The following is a 20318-nucleotide window of genomic DNA, read 5'->3' as shown; positions in this document are numbered from 1 at the left end:
GACTGTAGCTCTACTATTTTGTACTTATTACACGAGAAACTTGCACTTGAAACTATGCAACAGTAAAAAATAGATTAAGAGTCCTTGGTTTAGTCTTTTTTTGTGGCAAAGTTTATTGCAACCAGACTAAGACTGCTAGAGGAATAGCCTTTTGAAAAAATTTCACAGTTCTTTTTTTAGTAACCTTGGCAACACTGTTCATCAAAACATAGCTTTAGGTCTATGGCCAAAATCAAAAACTGATATATAGAATTGTGTATATCAGTGTAGTATATTTGTGTGCAAAGTTATATTGAAATCAGGCCAATACTGTAGGAAGAGTAGCATTTTGAAAGTATTTTACTGAAATTTTTATTTTTAGTTTCCATGGCAACACCATTATTTGAAATCAAAATACTGAGATACAGAATTATTCACCTGAGTTTGAATTCTCCTTGTGTGCCATGTTATATTGAAATCAGACCAAAACTGTAGGAGGATTAGCGTTTTGAAAGTATTTCACAGAAATTTCTATTTTTAGTAACCATGGCAACACCACTTGCCAAAATCAAACATAGATAATCAGAGATTACAGAGCTCACCTCAACAAATTTGTCTTTAAGTAAGGCAAAGTTCCACACTTATCTAATACATGTAATTTGTAGTGTGCATCCGTAGATGCATCATCCATGCAAGTTTGGTTCAGGTAGGTTTTGAAGTTAATTTGGAATGAACCTGCTCTAAAAATTTTATTCTGGTCATTCAGCAGGAAAATATAGGTCAGATCCAGCATCTGGAGCAAGTCTGGAAGTGTTCATCCCTAGATGCATCATCCATGCAAGTTTGGTCCAGGTAGGTCTTACAGTTGCTTTGGAATGAACTTGCTCCAAAAACTTTACCCTGGCCACTTCTCTGGAAAATGTAATGGGCCAAATCCAGCATCTGAAATAACTCTGGTAGAGTGCATCAATAAATGTATCTTCAGTGCAAAGTTGGTTAGCATAGGGCTTATTGTAACTTTAGAAAGAAACTGAGGGCTTAAAGTAACTTTAGAAAGAAACTGCTCCAAAAACTTTAACATGGTCACTCATCTGGATAATGTAGGTCAAATTCAGCATCCAAAGCAATTCCATCCGTGTGCATCCTTATATGCATAATCCATGTAAGTTTTGTCCAGGTAGGGCAAATAGTTACTTTAGAAAGAAATTGCTCCAAAAACTTTAACTTGTCACTCATCCGCAAAATGTAGGTCAGATCCAGCATCCGACGCAAGCTTGGCAGTTTGCATCCTTAGATGTATCATCCATGCAAGTTTGGTCATTATAGGGCTTATAGTTACTTAAAAATTAACCTGCTCCAAAAAACTTAACCAGGGCACTCATCTGGAAAATGTAGGTCAGATCCAGCATCCAAAGCAAGCCTGGTAGTGTATATCCTTAGATGTATCAATCATGCAAGTTAGGTCAAAATAGGTGCACTTACAAATACTTGGAAATGAGACCTGCTCCAAAAACTTTAACTTGCTCCAGAAACAACATTAACCTGGTCTTTCTGAAATTGCAGCATCTGAAACCTTGACTGGTAAAATGAAACCTACCAGAAGCATCTCTGATAATGTAGGGCATAAAGCTAAAAAAGGGTGCACAGAATTGTGTGTCTTGGTATGAGTCTACTTGTGTGCCAAGTTATATTGAAATCAACCTAAACTGTAGGAGGAGTAGCATTTTGAAAGTATTTCACAGAAATTTCCATTTTTACTTAAACCAGGGCAACACCACCCACCAAAATCAAAACCAATGCACAGGATTATGTATCTTAGTGTGATCTACTTGTATGTCAAGTAATACTGAAATTAGACCAAAACTGTACGAGGAGTAGCATTTTGAAAATTGTTTAGAGACAGACAGATGATATACACCTTAATATCGCAAAAAAAAACTCAGGAAAAAATTAACACCTTATGCGACATTTGGCCATAGAAGAATGTGATAGGGCTGTCAGTATGGTGTCTAAAGTTTGCTCCTTTGGGTTGTGAAAAAAAAACAAAATTCTCCTAGTTTAAAAATGATGCAGATTACAAGGTATAACAAGAGGCCTAAGGGCCTTGAATCGCTCTTCTGATAAACTGTACAACCTATCACTTCTATTTGAAGCCTCTAAGTATTCTGTATAATTAGATAAACCCTTGAAATTCCAAAGGTAGGTCATCATGACCTACATTTTAGATGAAACACTCTGAGAACCCAAGATGATTCTAAGCCAATTAGTACCTGAGAGTTGGTCATGGTGACCTACTTATCACTTGTCATTCTCTGAGGACCCAAGATGCATCAACTAAGTTTGATGATTCTATGGCAATTAATACCTAAAATACTTTTAAAATTATAACCATAAAATTTCAAAAGTAGGTCACAGTGACCTACTTTTCAGATGACATACTTTGAGGACCCAAGATGCACAAACTGACAAAGTTTGATGATTCTAAGCCAATAAGTACCTGATATAGTTAAATAAAGCCAGTAAATTTCAAAAATAGGTCACAGTGACCTTTTCAGTTGACTAACTCTGCAGACCCAAGATACAATAACTGACAAAGTTTGATGATTTTAAGCCAATTAGTACCTGAAGTATTTAATTATAGTCATATGAATTGAAAAGTAGGTCATGGTGACCTACTTTTCAGTCGACCTACTGCAAGAACCCAAGATATATCAACTGACAAATTTTGATGATTCTAAGCCTAATAGTACCGAAAATATTATATACAGTCATAAAAATATCAAAAGTAAGTCAGGGTGACCTACTTTTCAGTTGTCATACTCGAAGGACGCAAGATGCATCAACTGACAAAGTTTGATGATTCTAAGCCAATTAGTTCCTGAAATATTTAATTAAAGCCATAAATTTTCAAAAGTAGGTCATGGTGACCTACTTTTCAGTCGACTTACTTCGAAGACCCAAGATGCATCAACTGACAAAATTTGATGATTCTAAGCCAATTGGTACCCGAAATATTTTATTATAGTCATATAAATTGAAAAGTAGGTCACAGTGACCTACTTTTCAGTTGACGTTTTTTGAGGACCCAAGATGCATCAAATTACAAAGTTTTATGATCATAGGTCTTAAAATGTCCAAATCATGCCTCTAAAACGCTTTGAAATCGAATGCCTGCAAAGTTCAAAAAGTAGGTCACTGTTACCTACTTTTTCATAAATATGTTTTATGACTCCAAGATGCATCATCTTACAAGATTTAATGATTCTAAACCTCTCAGTATTTGAATTATTGACCTTAATTGTTTTGAAAACGATTAGCCATAAAATTAAAAAAGTAGGTCAAGGTGACCTACTTTTTAGTTGACGTACTCCGAGGACCCAAGATACATCAACTGACAAAGTTTGATGATCACAGGCCTTAAATTGTTCAAAATATGCCTCTAAATCATTTTGTAAAAGAATGGCCACAAATTTAAAAAGTAGGTCACTGTGACCTACTTTTGAGTCAACATGATATGAGGTCCTCAGATGCATCAACTGACAAGACTTGATGATCCTAGTCCTTATAGTAAGCAAAATATCAATATTTTAATAAAATGTAATTTTTGGTAAACTTTTAAGTGACCTTGAGAGCACGCCCTTTGCCCCAGGGTAAATCCCCGTGGAAATTTTAATCTACAACATATCCTCATCCTTTTGTGTAAGTTTGGTGATAATCTGCCCAGTGGTTCTTGAGAAGAAGATTTTTTTAGCAACCAGTACTTTTTTTTCTATTTTCTTAATTATCTCCCCTTGTTTAAGGGTCACAACCCTAGTTTTAGTATAAACGGAAGCCCTTTGGCCAAGGATACCCTGTGACAAATTTGACAATAATCGGCCAAGAGGTTCTTGAGTTATGGCCCATATTCTAAAAAGTTTACGCACACTGCACACCGCACAAATGGCCATAGCATTAGCTCTTTGAGCCTTTGGCTCAGAAGAGCTAAAAATGTATACATACTACAGGAAGCCACAACATTTAACAGACACCACACAACAATTGCAAGTTAATTTTGTATCGAAAATTTGCAGCTACTAGAAGTGTAGTGGATTGGGTACAGATGCCGAAACAATGAACAACTATTAGGCGATATGATACACATATCGCTATATTTCATTTTCAGAGATGGACATCACCACTGTTGCAACCTCACTGACCACCACAGGTACTGACCATTTTCATATCAGTACACAGATTGTGGCCATTCAGATTTGAGAAATTGGTTTGCAGAGACGAAAGCCATTTGTAGGTCTTGTTCTGATTCAAAGACATAGAATAAGTTCAATTTTATCCTTTTTTTAAAAAGATAAAGAGTCTTTTTCTGGTCTGTAGAAAATATACACATGTAAGTAAAATCACAAAATTTGATGACTGTATTTATTAAAGGCAAGTGAATAATAATTATTCAATCTAAGAAAGTAACAATTTTAACTCTATTCAGAGCAGTATAAAAATATTCACAATTTAATATATGTATAAATTACGCATGTACCCATTATCCATGCGGTAAAATTCCTGTATTTGTTTAAGTCCCCCACTTTTAAACATAAAATCTGAAACAAAATAAAAATGTCCTTACTGGACCAATAAATCCATGCACTGAAAACAATGCATATTTACATGTACCAAGTAATAAGACATCATGAAGACCTTTTAAAGTAGAACTTTAAAGGTCAGTTTGTGTAATCAAACTTAGTCCTTGTATTGTGACAAGAGTACCACATTTTCAGTTCCTGTAATCTTGTCCAAATGGCTTTGAACCAATATCATATCATGCTTATTATAAGCAAATGTTCAAGTAAACACATAAATTTTTACCAACTTATGATCTGCATGACAATTTTACTCTCGATCCTTTTGACTGTTTTCAATGACCTTACTAATGTCCGTTACCCATTTTCTCGTAATACATGTATGTATCTTTTGTTGTATCAAGTATACACTTTTTGAACACAGAATTTTATTTTTTTTTTACATTGCTGGTCTTTTAAATGAAATTGATTTGTTCCTTATCAAAATGACCTTTGATCTTGATCATGTATATTAAATGACCTTCCGATGTTTCCCATTACAAAGTGAACCTAAAAGATATCATTCTGGAAATCCCCTGAACTTGTTTTGCTGGGATACATAGTATCCTCTAGTTTCATCAGTTTGTGGACAGAATGTTTCACTGCTTTGCTATCTATAATATACAGAAATATGATCCTTGAAAATTGTTAAAAATATGATACATCATATACACGTAACTAATGTAAACAGAATTAATTCAACGCAATATTAACTTGTATCATTTCTAACTAAATCTCTATACTGTCATTAATGATGCTTAGCTGTTGTTTTTTCCTGCTCAAATTACATGTTTTTTTTTTCCTTTTAAAATGTACACATGTGCATGTATTACCAAACTATCTTGAGAACTAAGTAATGAGCACTGAAAGAGTAACTTTTAATGTTTGAAATACATGTATGTAATCAACATTCATTTACATGTAGTATTAAATCAAACTTTTCATTTGACATGAAGGTACAATAAACAAGTATTAAATACATAATGAAATATTCTGTTCATACCCACATATTTACAATTAAGGAAAAAGAACCCCCTCCCCCCTCCAAAGAAAAGAACGAAATCATGATTATTTTGATGATTGTACATGTAGAAACATTTAATTTTAGTATATCGTTTTTAAAAAAAATTAAATAAAATTTAGAATTCTACTGTCTCAAATTTGCTATTAAATGTATACAATGTAAATGTATACTTCAAGGATATATCTACAAAGTATACAGCTAAGAAAACTTCATTAAGTGAATTTTTAAAAAGAAACATATAGATGACCTCTTAAGAATGAACACAAAAGAATGCAACAAAATAATCTTTAAATACTTAGGTACACAAAGGTAAAATGACTAAACACAAGAAAAACAAAACAAATGGACGGTTTGTGTCAAATGTCACATTCATGACAAAATATGGATACATGTAAAAAAAAAAAAAAAAAAAAAAAAATTAAGGACAATTTAATCATCAAAGAATAAATACATCTATGAGTAAAGCACTGATCACAATAACTTTTTTTTAAAATATAGATTGACATGCCAATATACCCAAACAATTCAATGTATGAAAAAAAAACAAGCTAGCAAGAAGGGCAAACCGTTCAACAATAAATGCCATTATGTGCCAATATCAAACTTTAAAATGGACTTAAATTAGTAAAATATGATAACATTTTGTAATACAAGTAAAACACCAAAACACCTGATAAAACAATTCATGATATAAAATTTGTTCTGATGTAAAATATCTTCACTTTGTGCTCAACAACAGTGTAACTATAACTGTGTCAGAACAAGACACACTAGATTTTGTTTATTCTGAACTACATTATATGTTCTATACAATGTTGTACAAGATTTAAAAATGTGTAAAAAGAATTTTAAGTATTAAAAGGAAGCACATGAAATTTCATATTAAACCAAAACAATAAGATTTCATCCTGTTGATAAAAATGAAGTCAATTTAATAACACTTCTGCATTAGGAAAGGAAACACATATTAAATGTTATTCTAGGGTCATTTAAAACAATTTCAAAATATTTTCAATATCATCTATCTATCATTCATAATCAAATGTACATGTATATATGAATATTTCTTTTACCTTCTAGTACAATATATAAAACCAGAGAATATCTCCATATTTTCTCTTTGTGCAACTAAAAACAATAATAAAGCTCAAACTGTGCCTTAAATAATGTATCACAGACTGCTTGTTCCTTTTAAATCTCCAAAATATGAAAAGTTGTGCTCTACATGGCCTACCAACAGCAAACAGCAATATACTGTGTGTTCTATGCTTTCATACATTTAAAGTACAATGTCATTCACTCATCAACATGCCAATAAGTTAATTAAATTAAAACCAACACTGTACAGATCAGTTTTCAATATACAATGTATGTGTATTAAAGCAGAGCTTCTACAAGCAGTAATAACGTCCAACAATAACAAATACAACCTACACATGTTCATTTCTTTAGTGTATTTTTTTTTTCTTATCTGTGATATGAATCACAAACTCACAATAATACTTCGATTCATCGCCTTGTCAACTTTGACCTTTATCTATTGTTAGAGATGATAACAGTAACAAACAGCAATATTTCATAACAACCACTAACAATTTGATATATACAAATCTATGATAATGCATAGACCAATTTCATTTAACAATGCATCTGAGAGATGCAGTTTTGCATATTAAATTCCTTAGGTGTGTGAGAAAATGAATTACAATTTAGAGAAATTGAACTGAAAAGACATACATCCATTGAAATACATATAATCTGAACTGTCCAAGAAAAATATACATGTATTTAAACATTTCAGAAGAAACCAGGAAAAAATATCACAAGAAGTGATAGGACAGATCCATGTATGATAGAATGGATATTGGAAAGGAGGAGGATTTATATTCATTTACCAAAAAGTGCTGATAATTAGTGTCATGATTAATAATAAACTGCACATTTAATGCTGATACACTTTCCTACTTCCTAAGCTTTCTACCGACTTCAATCATAGACGAGATGTGTCAAAGGTGCGCTCGTAAAACAGGAGATAAGCTTCAGAAGAAACTGCTCGACTAGCACTTGTTGGGCTGACCCTGAAAACACAAGAAATGGGACAAAATGAGGGGTGGTCAAATTATGCTTCTCTGTGAAAGGAAGTATAAAATCATTTTGAACCAAAAGAGAAATTTATTTTTTGCACATAGTGTTAAACCTAAAAGCACTATGCACCTTAAGTTTACTACATGCTTTTCCTAGAAAAAATTGTCCACAGAAAACAACTCAAAAATCAAAACAACAAAAATCCCAAACTGCCATTATTTATACTGTAAATATGTATAACATACCTAGTATCATTGAAAACATGCCACTCTCCACTGTAGGGATGTTTAGAGGTGGCTGTATAATGACCTGAATGTACCCCTCCACTGTGATTACTGACTCCATACAGATTGTACAAGACTCGCTTTCCACCTGCAAATTATCCATCAAAAAGAAATTGTAAGCTGAAATGCTTGACCATTCCTAATAAAGTGTACTGCCACAGCACATTATGCCTGTTAAAATATTCTTCAATTATCAAAAACAGATTGGATTGCAAGGAAGAAAATCATCTCATCCTTGGTACAAAGATTTCAATATTTTTTTTTCATCCCTAATATTTGATGTGCAACTTCCTATGGTAATATACATGTATATATTCACCTTTTTCTGATGAGTATTCTGTCATGTCCAGAACTTGTGGAAAGTCGATACATGTGGACACTTTCTGGCTGTATCTGCCCTGACTAAATCTTTTTAAATCTGTATGGTGTTAAGGAACAGTCTAATAGCACATCAGTAGGTGACAGAGCTTTAAACTACACATATACTGTTATTCTTAAATTACATACAAACTAGAATGTTCCAGACATTTTCTTTTAACTGTCAGATATAGGGTATGGAATATATTGTATCTTTTGTAATTCAAAAGACATTGAATACATTTACAAGTAGCTGTGCATAATTTATTGTCTAATAAAATAAAACACTTCTTAGAATTGTCCACTCACAATTTCAAGTATTAAATATCAAAATTCTCATGACATTTCCAATGATTTTTCTAAATGTGATACAGTGAGATCATTTCTATCATTAATAAAAGTGTAGAACAATGATATATTTGTCAGTAAAGCAACCCAATATTTCCATGATTCATTAAGGATACGTAATACCAATATGGTAGGAAATCGTTGTATGGAAAAACTTTTTGTGCAGCGCATTCTCTTCTTGCACTTTGAGCAAGTCTGAAAGAAAATCCAAATACTCATAAATTTATATCAATAAACTTAAAAACCCACATATATGAGGGGTAATCAAAAAGTTTGTGGACTGATGCAATAAAATCAATAATATGGATAATAATATGGAGGCTGTGCTTACAAAATTTACAGGGAACATAAAACAACAAAAGTTTAAGAAGTATTGCACATTTTAGCTTGACATGTTGATAATTTGCCAATTTATCATTAAATGCAATGTACAAAGGGCATTATATGATCACCCAGCACTGTCGGTGTTTAGTTTTAGTTCATAAATCAACAATGTCATTGCTTCTCAATGTCTGTTTCCTCTGCCTCAATACAATTTTCTTGATGAGGTACCCTGGTGTTATATATTATCTGAAACCTATTTTGTTTATGTGGCTTAAAATTTTTATGTACAGCTGATTTTAGAACACAATGTTGTAAATAAATTTATATAAATACAGAAGTTGAAGATCTTCACTTGACTTTGGCATCTTAATCTGAATTCAATTTCTACCACACAAGAGCACTTTAACTTTTCAACATCACTGACTTTGAAAACCTGGGACTCCTCTCTTCAAAACTTTTTGTCCCATTTAAAAAATGGTAATCTGGATTTATTTTGTCTCTCTCTTCAGCCTGTTCAAACATTTCCAGTGGCTAAGCAAGTTTTTCAAAGGCCAAACTATAAATTGTGGCAAAAAGACAAACAAACCCCTTCCAGCATCATTTTTAATTTCAGTTTTTTTTAGTACCTGGTACTATCTATATTACTTACAATAAGATCTCATATAATAAAAATTGTAAATTTTTTGGCAAACTGTGTCACATCACACAAGTGAATGAATGTGAAAATTGGACAACAAATTCTCATATCAAAACATTTGTCTCCATTAAATTCACTGTAGAAAGATGTAGTATTTCTGAGGTTGCGTCATGTGGTCATGCTTGTAAAAACACTGACAATTTATTCAAAGATAAAGTGTATGTGCTGTATTGTTAATGTGTGCATGTCTACATAAACCCACTTAGGATTTAACTGCCCATTGTGTGTCTTAAAGTTTATTCTGTAGTCAGAAAAGATGACATAGAATAAATACATTATGTAAAAATTTGTAGATGTACCTTAAGCAGTTTTAATTTTATGACGCCAGTCCACAAACTTTTTGATAACCCCTCGTATACCATCAATACCACAGCAAGCATTTTATGAATCTTGATCATTTTGAAGAGTAAATAAAGTTATTACATGTATACAGATCAAATTAAATAAGAGCTTACTGGTCTCTCATCGCCATCCAATACTTCTGCCTTCATAAATGCTGTTATACACTGTATAATGCTTGCATCACTCCTCATCTGTAAACATTTCTAATTTTGTTATATTGTAATTAAAAATGAAAATAAACAATTTCTTTTGCATGCTAATCTTTCTCTGATTATAAAGCTATAATGATACCCACAGCTAAACTAACTTTTGGTATCGGAACAGACAAATCCCAGAATGGGTCAAAGGTCACTGAACGGTGATCACAATCAAACTTCAGCTCACTTTTCAACTGGCCAACAAATATTTCTAAAGCAAAAAAAAAAAAAAATAATAAAATAAAATAAAATAAACTATATATCCAGCTAAAAATTTTTTTTAGTACATATACATGTATATTCTTTCCATTAGAGACATATCAAATACTCTATTTTAAACTGAATGGATTAAATGATACAGGTCATTATACATTTAATAGCAATTATCTAGTACAATGAACAAAGGCAAATAAGCCAGGCACATGGACATGTAATTCACCTGAATACAATTTCTACTGAAGTACAGGGAGCAATTTTCTCATAAACAAGGCATGTACTTACCAACAATATGACTGTTGTCATATGTAAGATAAACTCTCCAGTATTCTTTGGCTTTGTCCTGATCACTGGAAATAATGACATAATTGAAATACTATAAAACAGTGATACATGTCTCCAAATAGTAAATGCTCAGATACTTTTACACTCTTACTCTTATGTGTATTTCTCCATAATCTGGAAATTTCTAAGAAAGAGATTTTTTTTTAACATTACTGAATACTCTTTATTCCCCAAAACAATTCTTACAAAATAAAAAGACTTTCATTAAACTGACTTGCATATTTACAGTGTATTTGATCAGCTGATCTCTAAAAGAAATGCAAAAATGCTACCAGACTTACTTGCTGAAGTCCTCATCATCAATGGTGACTGGCTTGGGTTTACTGGTGACCTTGTTTACATCTTCATGGAGACCCTCCAAAAGGTATCGAAGAAACTCCTGAGCATCCTGCTGACTGTAAAACAAGGTAAAAAATTAAGCTTTTCAAATCAATTGTACAAAGGTGGAATTCATGTTTAAAAAAAAAACAAAACATGGATACATACGCATATCCCATGAACCTTGGGGCAAACCTCTGAATCTGTGTCTTAAAGGCATTTGGGGACACGTGGGAATCACTTCTTTCTGCCCACATTGATTTCATCAAGTTGGCATATGCTATAACAAATACACATACAGAACTTAAAACATTCATTAAAATCCCTTCTTTTTTAAAATTCCTTTCCTCCTCCATATTACTAGTAAAAATCTTGATTCTAATTCTATATAATACTACATGTATTACGGTTAAAATTCAGAGGAAAAGTGGAGGTTGTCCATCATTTCTTCTCGTGCAAAAAATACACAGAAACCAAAAAGGATTTTTTCAACAAATTTCTGCAGATGGGGAAATTACATACTGTGCTACTCATACTTTACCCTGGGGAGATAAATTGTTAACTGATGTTGAAAATGAATACCTTTTTCCAATTGTACACTTCTTAAAAAGTCAGGTAATTTTTGATTGATGCAATAATTACTTTTTGTGAACTCTATCCAATTTGTGTGTCATATGATACTAGTACATGTATCTTATAGAAATATTTGATTCTCTGATTTCTGTGAATATTTGTGCCATTTCATTTTATACTTTGAACATGTGTAAAAATATTTCACTTGTAGGGAAAGGGCATATGAAATTTTACAGCTTTTGCCCGATCCCATTTGTAAAATTTAAAGGCAACAAAATACACTGTATGTTCAAACCACAAACCAGTTAAAATTCAAAATTCTGTCAGGATAACATTTGAAAATACCATGCATCAGTTATGACAAATTCATTACTGTACACCAGGTTATTTTTGCCCAGTGTTATTTTCGACCTTTCACACTTGCAAACAATTTTGCCCCGTTTTCAATTTGTCCAGTCACAGTTCTGTCTAAGAAATTATACTGTCTTCTTTGAATTCGTGCCGTCTTGAATTCGCTCACTTGTGTCTCGAGCGAAAGGGACAAAAAATAAAACAGAGATGAAAATTTCCCTGTATACAGTATTTATAATTACCTGTGACAAGTTGGCCCTTCATGGAGCTGGTGCTAGAGTTTTTATCCAAAATATAATCTTCCTTCAAAAAATACTCTAACAAAGGCTTGGTGTTACTAAGGCACTGCAGTACACTGTTCATGAAACACTATAAAAAAAAATAAAAGTAACAAGTGAATGAAAGACCAATATTCCTTTCATCAAGTTTACAGTCTACTTCTGCCAAATTTTGACCAACAAGATATGCTGAAATTATGCTCATTTAAATTATAAATTAAGTTACTTTTAGAAAATCATTAGTGTTTATTAGAATTTAATATGAGGAAACACAGGGACAGGTGCATCTTAAACATAAATGCCACAGCCCATCAGACAAATAAATTTACCGTTTTTACCTAAGAATTCAGAATGATAATGAATATAACAAATTTATTGGTCTTGATACTATGGCTTTATATAATCTTGAGTTATCACTTTGATCTCTGCTCAGGAAGTCGCATATTATAAAAAAAAAGACTGTGTTAAAAGATTTCACTTTTAATCCCAGCATTTAGGATTATATTTTATTATGTCCTCCAGCTATCAAACAGGTACTAATACTCAACAAAAGACTTGCATAAAGATCAAATTTGAATTTCATCAAAAATAGCTCATAAATTGATAATGGTTTTCTGGAATCAAATAGGTAATGAGATTCAAATCCAAATCTTTCACAAATTCCTGAGTATGTCATTTTGAAAGTAAAATTATTAGAAAAAAACCATGTCATCTTCAGAGCCAAGTCGAGATCTGATTCACAATATGTTTAGAATTATAAGAAAATAGATGACTGTTCAACCAAATCAACTTACAGTGTTTCCTAAGTTCCTGAGACCGACTTTTCCACCATTCATATGTTGAGACATGGAACCCTGTTGAGAAATTACTATATTGCTTCAAAATGTTTTGGTTTTTTTTTCTGTTCTGTAATAGGTTGTTCAATGTTGGATCAAATTCATAGAAAAATCTGAATTTCAAAATGAACAATACATGTATCTTAAAACATTAGAGTTTCAAACAAATATTTCCATAAAAATTAAACAATATTCAACTTACATTGACATTTGGAGGAGATACAGAACTCTGTCTTGTGAATGAGGGCTTTGAGTCAAGGGGACTGGAGTCCCTCCTGGACAAGGGAGGCAAACTAGCATCTCTCTTCCTGCTAACTGATGGTGTGTAGCTATCATCATTCAAATCAATTGAATTATCCTTTAAAAATTTACTGTTTCTGGAACTTGTTCTTGATGCATTGAATATATCATCATTTTTATCATTGTCTAGTTTTGTCTTTGAACTCCTTGGGGTATATTCAGACCTGTATGATGAGAGTCCATTAGCTTCCTCTCTGTTCCTTGATCTTCGTGATTCACTGTCTAACCTTACATCTGACAATGTATCACTGATATTTGAAATACTTGTGGAACGTCTCTGCTTGATTCCACTATCAGGCCTAGATGTAGACCCAGAACTTGTACCTGTACTATAAGGTCCATAGGAAGATGAGTATGTACTGCTATATACACTGGTAGCCTTGATGGGTCCAGTGGGACGGAGGGTAGATGAGGTAGATTTTATTTTGTAGGAACTTGTGCCATCTAATTTTCTGCCATAGCTGTCTAGGGGTCCTGGACCATTTGGAAGTGGTCTAGGTTTACTAATAAATAAAACAACAACAAAAAATCATGAACTATGCAGATCACTAATATGAAAAGAGCAGCATACATATTCTTCTATTTTTTCATGTTGCTTTGAAATATAAACTGTTCAGATTAAAAATTATCCAAAAAGCACTGTGTTCTTAAGAAAACAAAATAAATATCTTGCTTTTGCATTAAAGCATATCAGGTCATACAACTATTGCTGTGCACCTAGATAAAAGTCCTTCTTTGATTTGCTTTGTTTAGAAGCTGCAAAATTTTGAAATACCTGCTAGTGCTTGTAGAGTAAAGCCTTGATGCACTGTTTTCTCGACTTAAACTTGATGCACGCTGTCTCGGTAGAGTTCTAGAGGTACCGCTGCTATAGCTTCCTGTGTATCCTGTTGGTCTAGGAACACCTGGCATATTGTGGCGACTATAATAAGTCGTCATGGATAAACCTTTCCCTTCCTTAGCATGTACCAAAGGTGTTCATTCTTATTACCAAACTACAGAGAAATGAAAAAAATAACAATTCAAAACAAGAAATTTTATGCTTTAAAAAGCAAAAAAAAAAAAAAAAAAAGAAAAGAAAAAATTCGTGAAGTAAAAACATGCACTCCTGATGTTCATTACCCCTCCCAAATAATAAGTCACAAAATGTATAGCCCTACAGGTCTCTCATTTGTTTCAACTGTGCCTGTGGCTATGAATAGCTAACACCCATTTTTCTGGGAAAATTGCCAAATAACTCTCATGCAAATATCTTTAATCTCTTGTCATACATTGGAACAATTTCTTATTGAATAATTTGGAAAATCAAGAAAGAGTCTAAAAACACATTTTTAATCATCTTGCATCAAGAAAAAAAAACTTGTGAAAATAAATTTTGATGTCCATGTGGTGTTTATGTTTGTTTTGATTACTCTCTTGCAAAAAAGAATTTATGATGTTTTTGAGATTAACTCAATATGCTTTGAAATATATAGTAAATACCAGTTCAACCCAAATATATAAGTTGTAATCGGATAGCTAGATGAACTTCCACCATCTTGATTACACCTACACTGGTTGAAGCACTATTTTCCGCCGTTGTTATGGGAACTGAAGCTATTTTTTGCAATATTTCTTTCATTCTACACTGCAAAATGATAACCCTTGAAAAATTAATGAAAGATATAATTAGTATATGGATAACTTACCTTATATAAGTAAAATGATCTACATTTGAGTCACCTTGTTTTTTAGTCTCTCGGCGAATCACAACACCGATGTTATTTGGTAGGAAATAATAGAATATAAAACCGGAAATACTTCCGGATTGTAATTTTAATTTTCAGTGAACAAATTGAGCACTTAAAAATAAACGATTATAAAATGCTCATGTTTGTATTTTATATTTATGTAAGTTTTAAATATATATGTCCTTAAAATTTATGATGATCAATAAAAAGATTTTCGGATATTTACTTTCCATATTTGTCTGATATATATTACAATATTGGCGGGAGATGTAAAATATGGACCTGCCAGAATGTGGGAGAGTAATGTATATATCGAGCATTCCACTGGAGGAATCTGAGAGTTTGACATGCAGAGTTAGAAATATTCGAGTCACAGGAAGGTATATGTTTTATATACGATAGCTCTATTCGTCTGATTTACCCATCGAGAAGGGGGTTGATCATGAGATATGAGTAACTGAGTAATCTCGGCTGAGATGAGATCAGAGTAATTTCGGCTGAGATCCCCTGCCTTCACTAAAGGTATCCAGCCTAACCAAATCTCTGACAGTTAAGATTAAGATAAAAAAGCCTACTCGAGTTTGTTCATACAAGGTCGTACTCATAGAATGAGATAGTCCGAAATATCTGACGTTTTCCAGGCTTTTTTTTTTTACCATTTTGATATTTTACGTGCCAGTAAAATATAAAAATAGTAAAAAAAGCCAGGAAAACGTCAGATATTTCGGACTAAGAATGAGATATACATTGTGTGCATCAGTTATCCCTATACGTACGTGGCAAGCATTTCAAGATCGTAGCCTTATGCATACAAGTATATAGCCGCTTCTACATTGAACATATTCCTGAGGGGTAATTTCAGTATCGTCGCTAAGATCTTGAACTATATGATAGCCTATCAATAAGAAGCGTAAATTTATAGGCCTATATTGCATTCAATAGTTATACATTACGACTTAGAAATCTTAACTAGTAGCTATAGATATAGCTGCTACGATCTTGAACGTTGTCGTGGCATAAATCTACTTAGCAAGTATTCTAGAATCCCTATAGAGAAATATTATGATTGAAAATACAAACTTCTTTTGTTGATACTATATTGTTACGTGTATAAAATCAATAGGGTCAGCACAGGCACCAAGAACGACTGAGGGGAGTGGGGTGCCCTGGACTGCCCCCACCCCCTCAAATACACATTTTCCTTGAGTTCTTGTTTCTTTTTTTGGAATTATTCAGACACCCCCCCCCACCCCCACCCCACCCACACGCATACACTTTTTGGATGCAGATCTATTCACTAAGCATGGTCTACTTGTCCCACATATTAATGAAAACATTTTTTAGATATTTTGAAAAAAAATGGAAGGGACGAACCTCTGTCTTCCAATAATATCACAAGAGATGAGCAATCGGAAGTACATCAAAGGTGTCTTTAAAGTTACATATACATGTAATACACAAATGCACTATAACAAGTCCAGTAAATATTTGGTATATGATTGAACCTTACAATTGAATAAAGGAATTACTTTTTTTTATGCCAAGTTACAGATATCGATGTACACTATCAGGCGCGGATCCAGAAATTGAAGTTAGGGGGTGCAAGAAGTAGGCAGGGGGGTCTGGGGATCGCCTTGAGGCCCCCAGTGGGTCCAGGGCGAAGCCCTGACCCCAAGACCATAAACTGAGAACAGACTTAGGTCAAAATTTCAAATATAACTTTTGAAATAATTTTGATAATGGAACAATTTTTTCATCACATATTTACATTGAAATATTATACAAACCTGCAAATTTTTAAGTATGCATGTTGAATAAAACTCAAGATATTCAAAATCAAAATTTTGACTTAAGTATGTTCTCAGTTTATGGTCTCGAGGCCTGATGGGGGCTCAGGGGGCGAAGCCCCCGGAAGCTCCTGGATTCTAGAGATTTTGTAGGGTAAAAATGAGGTCTACCGAGTTGTGACATTTTTTTTTACATTTTCTCCACGAAACTATGATTTACGCTAACTTTGACAATTTTACGGGGACGCGCGCTGTGTTCGCCCCCCCCCCCCCCCTTTAAATCCGCCACTGACTATTTACAGTGATAACTAGGGATAACGTGCATTTAGCAATGTCAATCTGATCAAATTGTTCATTACAGACTAACTCATCACAACTGTGTGAAACGACAGGCTACTTTGACCGACCCGCAGACCAGTTCTTTTGTGTGTATAGATACTACCCTAGCTGAACCATTGGAGGGAACAGTTGGCTCTCTGTTTCAGGCGATTGGACAATTCGAACCATCGCAGGATGGTCCAGTCATTAAGGCTAGTATCATGAGATGTGTGGATGGATTAGACCTTCCGATGTACAATCGTGTATTGGAAATTCAGCAACAATATTTACGATCTAGATTTAGTTGAGGAGCCCCGGGAGGGCACATGCCCTAGATAATTATCAATGAAACTGTTGTCAAATAAATAAATCATAAATGTATCTTTGTTTTGGTGTTCATAATTCACGAACCAGTAGTTTTTATGTTACATGGGCGTAGGAGAACTGGGGGGGGGGACTGTCCCCTCCCCCAATTATTTTGCCGGTATGTATATAATATCATATAGAAAAACAAAGCTACTTCATGGATATACCCCCTCAATAATTACATCTGATGACCTTTTTTTTTTAAGGAATTCTTGCTTAGTAGTGCTGCTCACCCAAACTGAATTGTTTGGTCGGAACAACCCCTCCCCCCCAACTGAAATTGCTTCCTACAGGTCTGTGTTACGGCGTTTGTTACCCAAACTAGAAGGAATCCATAAACCAGTTGTTTATACAGAAGACACAGAGGTTAACTTATAGTAATAATTGTAACATTATCATTTTTTATATTCCATAGTATTTCATAAATATTGACAATTCAAATCCATAACCATATTAGCTTGATTCTTATAGAGGGGATGGGCGAGCAAGGCGTGCAAAATGCCTATAGCTTTGAATTAATAAAAGCCATATTCAATTTGTGAATTTAGCATTTAAAATAAAGTTCTATCATTGAAAGGTATCACAATTATATGACAAAACTTTTTCTGCGGAAAATTCTTTCGACAAAAATCATTTAGAACTATGATTTTTTTTTTTTAATATGTGATTTTCTTGTGCTTCAAACCCAAGAAATAAAAATCCTGAGTATCATTTTTTCCTTCGAGATTAACATGCTAACCACTATGCTATACCACAATCGGCATTTAACTCATGTTTGTAATATGACCCTGGACGTCCAATAGACGTCCAATATTTTTCGGAAAGATACGAATGTTGTGTTATGAATGCGTATTTTTTAAGGTAAAGTGGGTCTTTGCTCCCTGTTTTGTTAGCCAAAGAATGTATATTTTTAGGCATACTTTGAATATAACCTTTCAAAAAAAAAAATGAAGCAGACCCACTCATGAGGGAAAAGTGTGTTTTAGTATGAATGATAATATTTGCTCTCTTTGGTGTATGTCGTAATTATACTATTTTATAGACGAATAGTTTCAATATTTGTAAGACTGATGCGATTTTTGGAGATTTTACATAAAGTTAGTATTACGTTAGTGTTCAATGAAATTTCAAAAAAAAAAATTGTCACAATTGAGATTTCATTTTTTACTTTCATATTTTTCACACAAAAGGCATTTTGCTCGCCTTATTTACCCATCATCTTTTATTGAGATACAGCAAAAGCATTTAATAGAAGTCCAACTCCGCGTATACGATTCATATATATATATATATATATATATATATATATATATATATATATATATATATATATATATATATATATATATATATATATATATATATATAAACATAAGACCAAAAAATCTTTAGTTTGTGAGGTATAAAAAAAATGTGGCATGCATGCAAGGACTTATAAACCATTAATTCAACTCAATTAAATTTTTTGCATAAAAAATCCAAATCATGAGATGGACAAAATGTTAGGAAAGTTCCAAAAATCCTCTTACAAAAATGTACATGTATATGTAACACACAATCAGACAAAACTACTGTCCCCAAAAATAATTTGTAGAGGAAAATGAATGGTAAAACGTCTGACTTCCTCAAAAAAAGAAAAACTTCCTCAGAAAAAGAAAAACTTCTTAGAGTTTACGACGATATGTAATAACCCTCAAGAAACGGTGAGTTCAGAGAAGGAACATGTTTTTCAGATCGGGGATGTGGAGGGTAGCCAGAAGAAAAAAAATGACAAAAATTTGCAAGAAAAAAACTTCGATAAGGTAAAACAAAACTACCTATTTCGTTGAGAAGGGGGAGGGGACTTAAAATGAACATTCCCACACTTATATTTAACAGTAGAAGAAAGTAGGGGGAGGGGGGCATTGTCCCCTCTCTGATACTACATGTACATGCCTGAAGATGTAAAACTGGACACTCCAATTATCTTATATCTACAATCAATATATTTCCTTCCTTATTCTAAGCTTTTCTAGTAAAGACTGATTCACAGTAAGTCTGAGTCACTTGAACACTTCACTTATGAACTTTCACCCTCTAATTGTAGGTCAAAAGGAAGAGCAATAGTGTATAAGTACGAAAATATATCCCAAAGAACAGGACAACTATAGTATCGGTCCAAATCATGTGTGCAAAAATTTTTTCACAGTGGATTTTCAGGGTATAAACCTTGTTTGAAGGAACTTTTATTAGTTGAACTTAATGCTTAATGTTGGCTCACGGTTGCTGTACAATAAGCAAAATGGTAAGGGCAACTTTTAACCTTGTTTTTTTTGAAAATTTTTTTAAAAAAAATCATAAAATCATATTCGTACTTCTGAGCCTTAACTCCCCGAAATAGCTTATGACGGGTCAAAATCCAATTTTTTAATAGCATACTAGAATTCGTATATTCTGTTACCATGATACTCTTGTCCAATGGAGACCCCGTTTTTAGACACTGAATACACATTCCAATTTTTTTTTTGGAATAACTATTCAATAGGGAAGTAATATTTTTTTAAGCTGACACTTCTGCATAATATTTGTGTTTGTTTGTTTGTTTTGTTTTGTTTTGTAAATTTTGTTCCTTTTTTTCTAATCATTATTTAAGAGGACGAAAGGACATAAAATT

The 20318-nt window shown here is 33.0% G+C and overlaps 2 protein-coding genes across 4 annotated transcripts; one reads left to right on the top strand and one right to left on the bottom strand.

The window, feature by feature from the left end:
* Positions 1–4381: 4381 nt before the first annotated feature.
* On the bottom strand, positions 4382–15235 carry LOC133197265 (ubiquitin carboxyl-terminal hydrolase 2-like). Of its 3 annotated transcripts, none has more exons than XM_061333222.1 (14): positions 15153–15235; positions 14240–14459; positions 13367–13967; positions 13123–13182; positions 12293–12419; positions 11295–11406; positions 11090–11203; positions 10749–10813; positions 10346–10458; positions 10164–10241; positions 8804–8882; positions 8302–8400; positions 7944–8070; positions 4382–7691 (listed from the first exon to the last, which is right to left on the bottom strand). In XM_061333222.1, the coding sequence occupies exons 2-14, from the start codon at positions 14401–14403 to the stop codon at positions 7604–7606; spliced, it is 1827 nt and encodes a 608-aa protein (XP_061189206.1). In that variant the 5' UTR covers positions 14404–14459; positions 15153–15235; the 3' UTR covers positions 4382–7603. The 3 variants fall into 3 exon arrangements, with proteins under 3 accessions (XP_061189206.1, XP_061189205.1, XP_061189208.1); XM_061333221.1 differs by lacking the exon at positions 15153–15235 and adding an exon at positions 14947–15040; XM_061333224.1 differs by lacking the exon at positions 15153–15235 and adding an exon at positions 14947–15040 and having other exon boundaries at positions 10358–10458.
* Positions 15236–15457: 222 nt separating this feature from the next.
* Positions 15458–17685, top strand: LOC133196320 (uncharacterized). Its single transcript, XM_061332228.1, has 2 exons — positions 15458–15574; positions 17343–17685. The coding sequence occupies exons 1-2, from the start codon at positions 15471–15473 to the stop codon at positions 17605–17607; spliced, it is 369 nt and encodes a 122-aa protein (XP_061188212.1). The 5' UTR covers positions 15458–15470; the 3' UTR covers positions 17608–17685.
* The last annotated feature ends 2633 nt before the right edge of the window (positions 17686–20318 follow it).

The sequence above is a fragment of the Saccostrea echinata genome, unplaced genomic scaffold (assembly GCF_033153115.1).
Source record: "Saccostrea echinata isolate AGI-Se365-2 ecotype Australia unplaced genomic scaffold, CSIRO_AGI_Sech_v1 ptg000030l, whole genome shotgun sequence".
NCBI classification, from domain to species: Eukaryota; Metazoa; Mollusca; class Bivalvia; order Ostreida; family Ostreidae; genus Saccostrea; species Saccostrea echinata.
The sequence above is the reverse complement of the archived record's forward strand: the minus strand, read 5'-3'. Positions and strand labels throughout refer to the sequence as shown.